The 15,192-nt window shown below is 40.0% G+C and overlaps 1 protein-coding gene across 2 annotated transcripts in view; it reads left to right on the forward strand.

The window, feature by feature from the left end:
* The window catches only part of Cdh20 (cadherin 20), a 242,858-nt gene extending 228,153 nt beyond the window's left edge, over window positions 1-14,705 (forward strand). Inside the window, exons 11-12 of one of the 2 annotated variants that reach the window (XM_006994174.4) lie at window positions 4,368-4,619; window positions 13,624-14,705. In XM_006994174.4, the coding sequence (XP_006994236.1) occupies window positions 4,368-4,619; window positions 13,624-14,126 (755 nt within the window). In that variant the 3' untranslated portion in view covers window positions 14,127-14,705. The remainder of the gene's footprint in view (window positions 1-4,367; window positions 4,620-13,623) is intronic. The other variant, XM_076547188.1, reaches the window with a different exon arrangement.
* Window positions 14,706-15,192: the final 487 nt, after the last annotated feature.

Below are 15,192 nucleotides of genomic sequence, written 5' to 3' on the forward strand. Positions count from 1 at the left end.
CAGATGCAAATGACACATGGATCAGAAAGTAAGCAAGCATTAAGAGTGGGATGAAGAGCTGGGATGTAGCTCCATGGTAGAACACATATCTCACATACAAGGACTTGGTTCAGTCCCAACACTGCATAAAAGACATACTGGTACTAGAAATTGTTGCTATAACTTCTTGCTTTAACTCATGCACATGAATACACACACACACACACACACACACACACACACACACACACAAACACAAACACAAACACAAACACCAGAGCTTTCTGTCACCTTAGAAACTAATATTCTTTACAATAAAAAAAAGTTACTAAAGCCCTGATTATCGCTTTTAACAAAAACATCCCAAGTGGCTAACATGCGCCAGTCCCACAGGGCCAGACTCAGCGTGTGATCTAAAGTTCTGGGTGGGTTTTCTGCTGTGTTATTGTTGTTTCAGCTCTATGGCAGCCTTTCTTAAAGTCCTTATAATCTAGGCTAAATTAAAGCAAACTAAAAAGAAAATACAAGTTTTGTTTAGAGAAAACTTGATTTTTAAAAAAAAGTTAAAATTACAAAAGATAATTAACAGTACTTAGTTATTAAGTCGGTGGGGGAAGCAGAGGATGGGTTATGTGGTAAGTGGGCAGATGAATATAATGCTCAGATTAATAACTGATTGCAGCCATTTCACACTGAGAAGAAAATAAGATGGAAGTAAACCTGTGTCAAAGCAGGAAACAAGTACAATTACCTGAACAAAACTGACCACTGTCTTAGGGTTTCTACTGCTATGATAAAACACCACAACCAAAAACAACTTGGTGAGGAAAGACTTTATATCATCTACAGCTCTCAGGTCACTCCATCACTGAGGGAAATTAAGGCAGGAACTCAAGGCAGGACCCTAGAAACACGAACTGAAAGAAGCCATGGAGGAACACTACTTACTGGCTTGCTCTCCATGGCTTCCTGAGCCTGCCTTCTTACAGCACCCATAGCCACCATCTCACGGGTGGCACTGCTCACAGTGAGCTGGGCCCTCCCACATCAATGATCAATCAAGAAAATACACCACAGGCCAATCTGGTAGGAGCATTTTCTCAATTAAAGCTCCGTCTTCTAAAATGACTCCAGTTTGTTCAAGCAGACATAACACCAGCTAACACACCACTAAAGCTATGGAACTAAATAAGCAATTGTACGGCACCGTGGAAGGAATGCATGATTTGGAGTCAAATACCAACTTTGCTACTATCTAGGTTAGTGACTATAAAGAAATTGTAATTAACTTAGGCTTAAATTCTTTCTCTGTAAAGGAGTGGAATCATTCAGTAACACAAATTGTCATAAAGATTAAATGAGACACTACATGTACAAAATACAAAGACTGGTACTTGGATCCAAAAACAAAAACTTGCTGGTACCATTTAAAAACAACAACAACAGGGAGACAAGTAAACATAAATTAAGGGATAATGTGTTAGGAAGGTTTGAGTCACACCTAAAAGTTGTTCATCTCATTCAGCTGTAATCCAGGATGCATGAATCCTGTGTTCTTTCAACTACGGTTTCAAGGCAAGAGAACAGGGAGAGTCAGGCACCAGCTCCTACCTACTCATTTTCTGTCAATTAAGGCAAATTATTTTGCTATACCCCACTTCAAAAGAATAGGAAAGGAGAGTCCTTTACTTAATTCAAGAAGGGAAAGAGGCTGGGTGGTGGTGGCACACACCTTTGATCCCAAGCACTCGGGAGGCATGGGCAGGAGGGTCTCTGAGTTTGAGGCCAGCCTGGTCTACAGAGAGAGTTCTAGGACAGCCAGGGCTACACAGAGAAACCCTGTCTCAAAAAAAAAAAAAAAAAAAAAAAAAAAAAAAAAAAAGGAAGGAAGGAAGGAAGGAAGGAAGGGAGGGAGGGAGAACCAGAACCAGAAATACTGGTGCTCACAGCCACCTTGTTTGCTTTAAGCTTTTAGCAATTTTGTGAAATTCTCGTCCATGTGAAACATACCCAGAAAACTTTCTGTTAAAGGTATCAACTTTTTATTGTTTTGAGTGTTTTGTGGTTGTTTGTTTGTCTGGTAGGGCCTCACTCTATAGCCCTGGCTTGTTTAGAGCCTCCTGCAGTCCTCCTGGTCTTAGCCCCTTGCCCCAGCTCCAGGATAACAGGCATGGGCCACCATAGCCTGCTTGGTTTTAGCTTTATGAGTTACTTCTTATACATCCTACCACATCTCTCAAACTATTCCTCAGCTGAAATGATCACAACACTGAAAAAAAAAACATATTTGCTCAAGCCACTCAGGTAACTTAAAAATATAAATTTAAAAATTCTTAAATCCAGAACTATACAGTATTTGGCAAATGTCAACATCAATACACCTGTCTACACAAGAGTTTGAGAAGCTAAGGAAGGATTAGATTCTGCTACATAGAAGTATTTAGTCAGCAATAATGTGAAGCTGACATAGCTACAGGAGATTCTAATTACAAAGGAATAAGAAATGTCTAAGATGATGGACAGGAGGCCAGAGAGACAGATGGCTTTGTCCGTAAATGGCTTACTCACACGCATGAAGACCTGAATTCAGCTGCCTAGCACACCTGGAAAGGCCAGGTGTGTACTGACAGTACATGTCTCAAGGCCTAACTCTGGGTAGTGGGAAACAGATGGATCTCCAGAGCTCACTAATCAGTCTATCCAACTGGAGAGGTCCAAGTTCAGTGAGTGACTGTCTCAAAAAGTAAAGTGGAGAGCAAAGAAAGCACCCCACATCAACCTCTAGCCTCCTCACACATGTGAACATATGTGTGCACACAAACTTACACATATGAATACTCCACACACAAAAGGTCATGGGTGGACTATTACACAATGAAAAAAAAAGTACTGAAATACAGTGTGATGACACTGTACCTCATAAAGGTATAAAATTATCTCTTAATTAAAATTTTTATTTTTTAAATAGAGAGAAAAATACTAAATTCCTAGGAAAAGTAACTAATAATTTTCACCAGGACTGAAAAGATGATCAGCAGTTAAGAGAGCACTTGCTGCTCTTCCAGGTGACACACATGACAGCTCATAATCATCTATAACTCTTCTTCCAGAGGATTCCACACCCTTTTCTGGTCTCTGCAGGTACCAGGCACACAAGTGGTATACAGACAAGCATGCAAGCAAAAAAGAAAAAAAATCCATACATATAAAATTAAAAGAATAGAACTCACTGATTTCATATTAACTGTCTAGTGTTTTTTGTTTTTTGTTTTGTTTTACTTTTTACTTTTTTTGGCTCTTCTAGGGGGCCGCCACCCAGCTCCCAAATAAATCACACATGGAGGCTTATTTTTAATTATACATGCCTGGCCTTAGCTTGGCTTATTTCTTGACAGCTTTCCTTAACTTAAATTATCCCATCAACCTTTTGCCTCTGGGCATTTTCTTTTCTTACTTCTGTATATCTTACTTTCACTCTTACTCTGTGGCTGGCCCCTAACATCCTCCTCTCTTTGCTCTCTTGCTCCCTCTTCCTCCCAGATTTCTCCTCTTTTAATTTTCTCCCCCTGCCAGCCCTGCCTTTCCTTTCTTCTGCCTTGCTGTTGGCCATTCAGCTCTTTATTAGACCACTGGGTGTTTTAGACAGGCAAAGTAACACAGCTTCACAGAGTTAAACAAATGCAATATAAACAAGAGTAACGCACCTTAAAATAATATTCCACAGCAGTCTAGACTCAGCCCACAGGGCAGGAGAAGTCACAAGGTGTGGGTGTGTTCTATGACCTGGAGTTCAAATGAGCTTGTGAAAATGAGCAGGTTCTTCAGGAAGTTGGTGATGCTAATTGAGAGGTATTGATAAAAGAAAATATCAAAAGACATGAATTCCAGCCAGAATAGCAAAAATAAGCAATCTTACAGAGCCACATGGGCTCCTCAGCTTCCCTTTCCTAGAGGCAGGGAGCAGCACAGGGCCTTGGCAAGCTGCTGAGCAGGAACAAAGAGGGACCACAAATCACCAAGGACTGTTCACTTCTGTCAAGCTTTCCCGGGGACACTTTTGTTAGATCTGAAGGGCTGACAATTCGCCCTGGGCACTTTATGTCACAAAGGGTAAGACGGACTCTCACAAAAGGGCTTCTCTCCAGGCCTCAGGGTTTTGCCTGAAAGCAAGAGAAAATCTTGATTTCCGAATCTAGGTGCTGAGCCAAACCAATGCACCATGGCTGCAGCTGACACACCTTCTAACCTCTCTCCTTCCTCTGTCTTGTCCCTGCCTCCCTGTTTACTTCAATCCAAGAAATTAATTCAATGGTTGGGGCTTCCATTTCCTTCTCCACTTGCATTTTTCTTTTTCTCATTTTTAATCCCCTAATGCCTTACTCCTTCAGATAATACTGCTCGGATTCTAACCAGGAGATCCGGCTTTCGGCAGCAGGAGCAGAGCGTTTTCTACCTGCCCATCCTCATAGCAGACAGTGGACAGCCAGTTCTCAGCAGTACCGGCACACTCACCATCCAAGTGTGCAGCTGCAATGAAGATGGCCACGTCATGTCCTGCAGCCCAGAGGCCTACATGCTCCCAGTCAGTTTGAGCCGGGGTGCTCTCATTGCCATCCTGGCCTGCATCTTCGTCCTCTTAGGTGAGCTGGTGGCTCTGTGTGTGCATGTGTGTGTGTGTTGTGTGTGTGTGTGTGTGTGTGTGTGTGTGTGTGTGCATGTGTGTGCATGTGGTGAGGGGGGGAGTCCATATGCTTTTAGACATGAGTCAGTTAACCTCCTATGGCAGCTACTCAGAACTGGTCTTCTTCTGCCAAGCTTACTTCAGAAGGCAGTAGAGTGAAGCTTGGAGAAAAGTACAGAAGTTGATGACAGTCCCTTCCCTCAAGGCCTCTTTGGCAAGACTAGAGCAGATGGGTTGATCAAGGATCTATTGTAGGTCTGAACACCATCCTAGGCACTGGGATTAATGAGACAGAAACACCCTGGCCTTCATAGTTTATTTCTTGTGACACAAGTTCATATTGACATGCTAGAACCAAAATTACATGGGAGAGGATATGATAGTCATATCTTCAGATCCATTTCTAATAAGTAGCTAAATCACGGAGATTGAACAAAAGGCCCAAATCCAAATGTCTGAAGCAAAGCCAGCTCTGACAAGGAGGTCCCCCTTCCTCGGTGGCACTCTTCTCCTGGATGTTCACGCACAGATGCTATAGGAAGTTAAGTGTTAAATTCCTAGCTCTGTTTCCACAAAGAAAAAAATATAATGCACTAGGAATTTAAATTGAAATAGACTTACAGGCAAGCATGTATATTCTTGATCTCTACTTTACCTAAACCCAAGACACAAAGTCATACCAAAGAAAGAAATTCACTGTAGAAAATGTCAGTCAGCATTGCATTGACTTTCTAGTAGGGTTGTGGAACAGACTTCTCAAAATACATTTTAAAATATAATGTGGGCTTTGGAATATAAATAACCCTCCAGAGACAGTTGTTATGGCTCCTGGCCCTTGGCTGTATGGACAAGTAAAACCTGCCTGTAATTCCTGAAGTGTCCATAAGGTGGCACTGAGAGACCTTGAGTGCAGAACAAGAAATGTGGTTTTTTTGGGTTTTTTTTTTTTTTTTTTTTTCCTCTTTTAAGTAACCTGCTCCTAGGAGAAATTTCCAGGGTGGCTGGCCTTGCTTCTGTCTTTGGAAAATGCTGTAAGTTCATCCTGGCCCACAAAGAGCCAACATCACAGAAGGATTGATTGATTTAAAGAGACTGGCTCAAAGTGCTGTGCAAGAGATAATTTAGCTTGTAAACTAGGACCCATCTTTTAAACTGTACAGAGTCAGATGTTTCCAAAAGCCAAGGTAAACATGAGTGTCATAAAATCCCACTAGGTTCATGCTTGTTTACTTCTAAAAGAGCACAACCCAGGTTAAACACAAGTCACACAACTCCAAGGTTGATTTGTACACACACACGGATAATTAAACATGTTCATTTGGTCATTTGGACAATATTTACTTGGGGGGTAGACTTTTTTCATGCATTGGGCATGTAAGCAGTTATGCAGTTCCTAGAAAACCGTGTGGCCCTGTACACCACACCTACAGAACATACAGCATCAGCCTTCCCACAACTGATATTCTTCTCTCTGAACTCGGACATTCTTCATCTGAGTAGAACTGTTTTTCTCAAAATTTCATTTTAAGGCATAATTTAATGCTCATTATTTATAACAGATTTTATGTTAAAAAAAAAAATAAGGCAAGTTGATACTTATTCTTGAGGAGCTGACTAGTTCTACATCTGCCTAATTCTGTAGACCTATCAGAATTCTCTCCAGCATATACTTAGAGATTTTAATGGGTTTTGTTTTTTGTTTTATTAAATACAGGTTTTTTTCTTGTATAATATATTCTGATTATGGTTTCCCCTCCCTCTTTCCCTCCCAGTTCCTCCCCATCTCCCTCCCATCCAGATCCACCCCTTTCTGTCTCACATTAGAAAAGAGGCTTCAGGAGGACAATAACAAAATAAAATGTAGTAAGATTAAAAACAAAAGCAAACACTTTGGAATAAAATAAGACAAGCAGAAGGAAAAGAGCCCAAGAAAAGGCAGGAAGAAAAAAAATACAAATGCAGATACACATTCATTCCTATACTCAGGAAACTCATAAACACACAAAATAGAAGCTATTATTTAAATGCAAACAGCCTGTGGGGGAGGGGAGAATACAAAAATAGAAATAAAATAAGTAAAAATTAAAGAAATAAAATTTTAAAATAGAAGGCCCTGACATGACTTTATAAGACAAGGAACCTCCATAGATGCTGTTGAGTTCCCTTTCTGTTGGCCATCTCCTCTGGTCAGGAAGCCGACCGTAAGAGTACTTTTCCCTTGAAGGAAACTGAATTTTCATTTTCAAGTGGTTATCAATTGCAGGTAGCTTCTGGGTTAGAGACTGGAGGAGGCATGTGTCCACTTCTTTCAGCTCTAGCATGGGACCAGTACAGGCCCTGTGCATGCTGCTTCAGTCTCTAAGAGTTCATATGAACTTTTATCATGTTGATTCAGAGAGCCTTGTTCTCCTGATGTCCTCCTTCCACTCTGGCTCTTACTCTGCCTCCTCTTCCTTAGAGTTCCCTCAGCCCTGAGGGGAGGAATTGGATGAAGACAACCCATTTAGAGTTGAGAGTCCCAAGGCGCCTCCTCTCTCTCTCTTTCTCTCTCTCTCTCTCTCTCTGTACTATCTGGCTGAGCAAAGCACTGATCTATGAGTATAGCAAAATGTCATTTGGAGTCATTTTACTATTACATTCTTTTACTACTACAACAGTAGTATTGGTTTTTTACCCTAGGTCCCTGGGCTATCTAGTCTCGGGTTCTTTTCAACCAATCAGTGTCAGGAGTATCATCTCATGGAATGGATCTTAGGTCAAATAAGATACTGGTAGGTTATTTCCACAAGCTTTGTGACACTATTGCACTAGCACATCTTGAAGAAAGGACACCATTACAGATTAGAGAGTTTGTAGCTGGGTTGATGTTTACCTCGCTCTTTGGCAGCATTCAGTGTACCTTCCTGTACCAAAGACACTAGCTCTACTTCTCCATGTTCAATGAGCTGTGTTTATGTTGTCTTCAGCAAAGAGGTCTTGCCATCTATTTATGGAGAGCAGCCTATAGACTTGGCAACAGCCTGGGTTGTTTAGGGATTCCTATGGGACCTATCTGGCTAACAATTCAATTAGATGCAACCCATTCTCAGTACTGGAAGGTTCATTTGGTGACAAGGGATAGCCAGTAAAGGCTCTGTCTCCCTGATTGGCAATTTTTTTATCACATTTATTTATGTATATATTTTAGGAAATTCAACTGTATTAGGCTTCCATACTGCCCCTCAACTGGCCCCTAATTTTAGCTGTCTCACCCCACATTCCCTCCTTAGTCCCCCTCTCATGTCTCCTTCCCTACTTGATCTCCCATTCCAGTCTGCCCCGCCTCCATATCCATCCATAACTATCTAATCTATTTCCCTTTCCTAGGGAGACCTATGTGCCTCACCTAGTTCCTTATTCTATACCTGACTTCTGTGGTTCTATAGATTGTAGCTTGGTTATTGTTGACTTAACAACTAATATTCCATGTAAGTGAATGCATACCATATTTGTCTTTCTGGGTCTGGATTACCTCATTCAGAATGATTTTTTTTTCCTAATTCTATTCATTTACTTGCAAATTTCATTTGTTTAATGGCTGCGTAATACTCCGTTGTAAAATGCATACATTTTCTTTATCCATTCTTCTATTGAGGGATTTCTTGGTTGTTTCACCTTCCTGGCTATTGAGTAGAGCACCAATAAACACAGTTGAGCAAGTGTTTCTGTGGTAGGATAAATCGTTTTTGTATATGCTCAAGAGTGGTATAACTAGATCTTGAGGTAGATTGATTCCCATTTCCCCTAGGAACTGAGACACTGATTTCTATAGTGGCTGTACAATTTGCACTCCCAATAGGAATGAATAAGCGGTCTCCTCACTCCACATCCTTGACAGTATGAAATGTCCCTTGTTTTATTGATCTTAGCCATTCTGATAGTTGTAATATGAAATCTCAAAGTAGTTTTGGTTTGCATATTTCCCTAGTGATTAAGGATGTTGAACATTTAAAGAAATGTTTCTTAGCCATTTGAGTTTCATCTTGTGCCCCATATCTTAATTGGGTTATTTATTTTCTTGATATAATTTTTTTTAGTTCTTTATATATTTTGGATATTAGTCCTCTATCAGATGTATAGTTGTTAAAAATCTTTTCCCATTCTGTAGGCTGTCATTTTGTTCATGTCCTTTGCCTTACAGAAGCATTTCTGTTTCATGAGTCCCATTTATTATTTGTTGATCTTAGTGCCTGTACTATTGATATTTTGTTCAGGAAGTTGTCTCCTGTGCCAATGCATTCAAAGCTATTCCCAACATCTTCCATCAGGTTTAGTGTGTTGGGTTTTGTTTTTAAGGTCTTTGATCCACCTGGACTTGAGTTTTGTGCATAATAAGTAGCCATTAGGATTAGTGTACATGCAACCATACAGTTTGGCCAGCACCATTTACTGAAGATGCTGTCATTTTTACATTGTGTAGCACTAGTTTCTTATCAAAAATCAGTGTACACAGGTATCTTCACTTGGGTCACTCTGGGTCTTCAATTCAATTCCATTAATCAGCTGTTTGAGTACCATGCAGTTTTTATTACTATAGCTCTGTGGTACAATTTGAGGTTGGGATGGTGATACCTCTAGCAGTTCTTTGATTATTCAGGATTGTTTTAGCAATCCTGGGTTTTATGTGTTTTCATGTGAAGCTGAAGATTGTCCTTTCAAGATCTATGAAGAATTGTGTATGTATTTTGATGGGATTGCATGGAATCTGTAAGTTGCTTTTTGTAGGACCATTTTTACTATGTCAATCCTATTGATCCATGAGCATGGGAAATCTTCCCATCTTCTGATAGCTTCTTCAATTTCTTCAAAAATTTGAAGATTTTATCATACAAGTCTATCATTTGCTTGGTTAGAGTTAACTACAGATGTTTTATATTATTTGAGGCTGTTGTGAAGGGTGTTGCTTTGTTGATTTCTTTCTTAGTCCATTTGTCATTTGTGTATAGGAAGGCTACTGATTTTTGTGAGTTAATTTTGTTTCCAGCTTCTTTGTTGAAAGTGTTTATCAACTATAGGAGCTTCCTAATACAATTTCTAGCTTCACTTATGTATACTAATATATAATTTGCAAAGATGTTTGACTTCTTCCTAATTTGTATAACTTTGATCTCCTAAGATTGTCTTATTGCTGAAGCTAAGACTTCAAGTACTATATTCAATGGGTACAGAGAGAGTGGATAACCTTGTTGTGTTTCTGATTTTAGTGGAATTTGAGTTTCTCTCCATTTATTTGTATGTAGCCTATGGAATAGCTATAAACTGCCTTCATTATGTTGAAGTATGTCCCTTATATTCCTAACCTTTCCAGGGCTTCTTATCATGAAGGGGTACTGGATTTTGTCACAGGCCTTTTCTGCATCTAATGAGATGATTTTGTAGTTTCATCTTTCAATTTGTTTATATAGTGAATTACATTAATTAATTTAGGCATAATGAACTATCCCTGCATCTCTGGGATATGCCCACTTGATCACAGTAGATGACCTTTTTGATGTGTTCTTTGATCCAGTTTGCAGGTATTTTATTGAAATTTCTTGCATTTACGTTCCCAATTTAAATTGGTCTGTAATTCTCTTTGTTTGGTCTTCATGTGGTTTGAGTATCAGGGTAACTGTGGCTTTGTAAAACAAATTGGGCAATGTTTCTTCTGTGTCCATTTTGTGCAATAATTTGAGAAGTATTGGTCTTAGCTCTTTTTTGAAAGTCTGGTATAATTCTACACTAAAACCATCTGGCCTTGGGCTTTTATTTTTTGAGGCTTTTAATTACTGCTTTCATTTCACTAAGGAGTGTAGGTCTGTCTAAATTGCTTATCTGATCTCAATTTAACTTTGGTAAGTGGTATATATTGAGAAAATTATCCACTTCTTATAGATTTTTCCAATTTGTTGGAGCACATGTTTTTGAGGTATGTTCTTATAATTCTCTGGATTTCCTTAGTGTCTGTTGTTATATTCCTCATTTCATCTCTAATTTTGTTAATTTAGATCTTTTATGTGTCCTTTAGTTAGTTTGCATAAGGCTTGGTCAATCTTATCTTCTCAAAGAACCAACTCTTTGTTTCATTGATTCTTTATATATATATATTTTTATATTAGCCCTGAGTTTGATTATTTCTTTACCTCTACTCCTTTGGGGTGTAGTTTTATTTTTCATTTCAGAACTCTCAAGTGTGTTAAGTCACTAGTATGAGACCTCTACATTATTTTCTGTTTGTTCTATGTAGGCACTTAGTACTATGAACCTCCCTCTTATAACCGCCTTCATTGTGTCCCATAAGTTGTTGGGTATTGGTTTTCATTCAATTATAGAAAGTCTTTCATTTCTTTCTTGATTTCTGTCTTGACCCATTTTTTATTCAGAAGTGATTGTTCAGTTTCCACTAATTTGTAAACTTTCTGTTATCTTTTGTTGTTGATATCCAGTTTTAATCCATATTGGTAAGACGGGATGCTATTTCAATTTTTCTTTTATATCTGTTGAGACTTGCTTTGTGTCAGAGTATGTAGTCAATATTAGAAAGAGATCATTGAGCTGCTGAGAATGTATATTTTTCTGTAATGTTCTTCTGTAAATATACTTGGTTTATGACATCAGTCAGCCCCAGCATGTCTGTTTTTGTCTGGTAGACCTGTCTATTGGCAAGAGTGAGGTACTGAAGTCTCCCACTATCTAGGATCAATATGTGATTTAAGCTGTAGTAGTGTTTCTTTTATGAACTTGGGTGCTCCTATGTTTGGTACATAGATGTTACAAATTGCAATGTCCTCTTGGTAGATTTTTTTCCTTTGACAAATATACAGTGTCATTCCTTATCTCTTCTGATTAGTTCTGTAACACTGACAGTGTCTTGCTACATTGCCCATACACGCCTCAAACTCCCAAACTCATATGTTATGCACTCCTCCAGGCCTAGACTAAAACCACATACACACACACACACACACACACACACACACACACACACACACACAAACACACACACACAAACACACACACACATACACACACACACTATGCCTGGCCACTTTAAAACTTTTTCCATTTTCTTTCCTAGTATCTTTTAAAATACCTGTCCCTACCATTACCATATGATGTGAGTGACTTCCTTTTCAATATTTCCAGCAGAACTCAGGAGCCTTGTCTTTGTACTTAATAAAGCAACAGTTGTGACCCAAAGACAGCCTTTATTGGTGTGTATTAATGTTAATCTCACTAACACTGCTACTTCATAAGGACAAGTTCATATTATAATTGTTATAATCAAAGTTGTTTCCTTGTTGCTTAGCAGAGCCTTTCAAAATATATGTTTGCTATCTCACAAATATGAAAGTTCACTTAGAAATCCATTTTTTCTATGCTGTCTTAAATTCAAATCATGCTCCAGTCTTTCCCACTAAGTTCAATTCTCCTACCCAATTCCTTAGAATCCTATTGGTCTCTTTTCCTGAAAGCCTGCTGTTCTTGATCAAGCCTCATATTTTCACACATAGAGAAAATATTCAAGAGTATGTCAGTATGTATTTTGTCACCAATTAAGTACATTCACAAAAATGAGGTATTAACATCATTAACTGCAATTTGTGCTCAACAAAAACTTTAAATCTGTTGTTGTGAGCTTTCTTAGTCAGTAATCTCTTAGTTCACAGATGACAATACACCACCATTGCCACCACCCTGGATAAACCTGGGGTTTATTTTGCAGTGTTGTCAAACTGTCACCAGCTGTAACAAAGCACACCAGGAAAAAAATCAATAGCAGTTCTATAGCTGAAACCTCAACCCACTTCCTGGAAAATGTTTTCAGTTACAAAGATAAACAGTTCAATGGGATTATCTCTATCTTTCCTTTAAACCCCAGTGAACACACCTAGGGAAAAAGCATTTGTTGGGATAAACTTTTATCCAAACCTTCAAGAGCACATCTAACAATGTGGCACTTCTTTGGTACCATACTGAACTATATAAAACATCACTGTTCATTCCTTCTCTTCCATGAAAACCACTGGCTCTGGAAAGTCACAAATACCCCTCTAATTAAAGGTCTTGTTGAGGAATCTGAGGTTACAGGGCTTGGTCATTTATGCTTTTAATAGTATTTTTATTAATTTTTTGAGAATTTCATCTACTGTATTCCCATCATATTCACCCTTAAAATCTCCTAGATCCACCCATTCTCATACCACCCCCAACTTGGTGTCCTTTTAAAAATAAATAAATATCCAACCACTCCAATTTGTGCCATCCACATACTTGAGTGTGGAGCTATCCACTGGATCAAGGTTGAACTACTAAGAGCCAAACTCCTGAAGAAAACTCCAGAAATTATCAACTGTCCAAAGCTCCTCAGTTAGGTTTGTAGTCTGATAAGCCTCTTCCCACAATGCTTAGTTTTTGAAAGAGGCATTAAAAAGGCAATTACTTTTGCTCACATCTACCTTATATGTCTACATTCATTCTTTGTCAATATATAGTTGTATTTATAGTAGAATCCTATTAAGATGCTAATGCAAGAAAGCAAAATGTCTGCATTCCGACAATCTCACCTACATGACATATTTAGATTACAGTAAATGTATACTACACTCGTTATTCTACAAGCAGGATGCATGATCATATCTTCCACAGCAGGGCACCGTGCTTTGTGTCATCGCAGTGGGATTAGTTTGCTGTGTGTCTATATACAGTTTCAAAACAATAGGCTTCTGCGAAGCTATGCAGCTTCTTATGAATGGACTGAGGACTCACAAAGCTTCATTTACCCACAAGGCAGGAGTGAGGATCAGGCAGACCGGTACTAGTTAACTCCCTGCGGTTCCAAACACCCAAAACTGACCTGGCTGCCACTCTGAACCCTTCCTGTCCCCGTGTTTAATAACGCGTTCCTGGGGGCTGACACGGGCCGTTCTTTGTGTTCCCGGCAGTGCTGGTGCTGCTCATCCTGTCCATGAGGCGGCACCGGAAACAGCCCTACATCATCGACGACGACGAGAACATCCACGAGAACATCGTGCGCTACGACGACGAGGGGGGCGGCGAGGAGGACACGGAGGCCTTCGACATCGCGGCCATGTGGAACCCGCGCGAGGCGCAGGCGGGCGCCCCCAAGACGCGGCAGGACATGCTCCCCGAGATCGAGAGCCTCTCCCGCTACGTGCCTCAGACGTGCGCCGTCAGCAGCACGGTGCACAGCTACGTGCTGGCCAAGCTCTACGAGGCCGACATGGACCTGTGGGCGCCGCCCTTCGACTCCCTGCAGACCTACATGTTCGAGGGGGACGGCTCTGTGGCTGGCTCGCTCAGCTCCCTGCAGTCGGCCACGTCGGACTCCGAGCAGAGTTTCGACTTCCTCACAGACTGGGGGCCCCGCTTCCGGAAGCTCGCAGAACTCTACGGGGCGTCGGAGGGGCCTGCGCCCGTGTGGTGACGGAAGCCCGGAGGCAAACGCGCATCCAAATGCAGACGTTCTCAAAGGCTGCTTCTCGTGCACGAGGTGTGGCCACCCCAGGAGCAATATTGTGCTGGTCGGTGAGGATGGGAGTGAGTGACCGAGCAGAGCTCTCTCTGGATCAGCTTTACTTGGTTAGACTAAGTTAAATAGTCAGAAGGAAACCCAGGAAGAAGAGGGTAGAATCTCCAGTTACCTTTTTCAACATTTTTTTCCTGACACTGTATTCAAAGGCTTGAAATATTATAAACAAAGCTTGGGTTTTTGTTTTGTTTTGTTTTTTGTTTTTGGGTTGTTTTGTTTTGTTTTGTGGGTTTTTTGTTTGTTTGTTTGTTTTCTTTTTTTCTTTTTTTTTTTTTTTTTTTTTTTTACATATTCACCAAGGCCTTTGACATTTTGCCACCACGAAAAGTACAGAGATTGCAGTTGAAGGCAGGGAACAAGTCCTACTCTAGAATCTATTTTGTCTTTATTCTCCATTTCAGATTGTTTTTCCGGATCATGAAATCAACACACACACACACACACACACACACACACACACACACACACACACACACACTAAAAAATTATTCCTCAGTGAAATTGTTCTACTTGTTCTAAGATGGATAGTATTTCATTTAACCCTTTTGAGACAAGGTTAAGACTGGGCCTTGCATGGGGGATGGGTGGGAAGGGTAGGGGAAGGAAGAGACATTGACTTGTGCTCAAGTTCAACAGCTGAACTAAGAGTTGGCATTACAGCTACTCCAGTGTCAATGAGTCAGAGTGCACTGTTCTCCTCTCAGCTCTTTATGCCCCTGCAAAAGTCAGAATGAAACCAGAAAAGCTGCCTCTTTTGCACTGTAGATGTCTCTTCCATGTGCCAAATGTGGAGATTAGATGCAACAAACGAAAGCCAAATAAAAAGAAGTATCTGATAAAAGCATGGGTTAGAAGGCTTTCCTAATCTGTGTAAGGTCAATCCAAGGGATGTTTACATACTGTAGATAACCTACTTGAACAAAACCAGTATTATAGAAAAGAAATGGATGTAAGAGAATTA

This window comes from Peromyscus maniculatus, chromosome 11 (assembly GCF_049852395.1).
Source record: "Peromyscus maniculatus bairdii isolate BWxNUB_F1_BW_parent chromosome 11, HU_Pman_BW_mat_3.1, whole genome shotgun sequence".
Classification (NCBI taxonomy): Eukaryota; Metazoa; Chordata; class Mammalia; order Rodentia; family Cricetidae; genus Peromyscus; species Peromyscus maniculatus.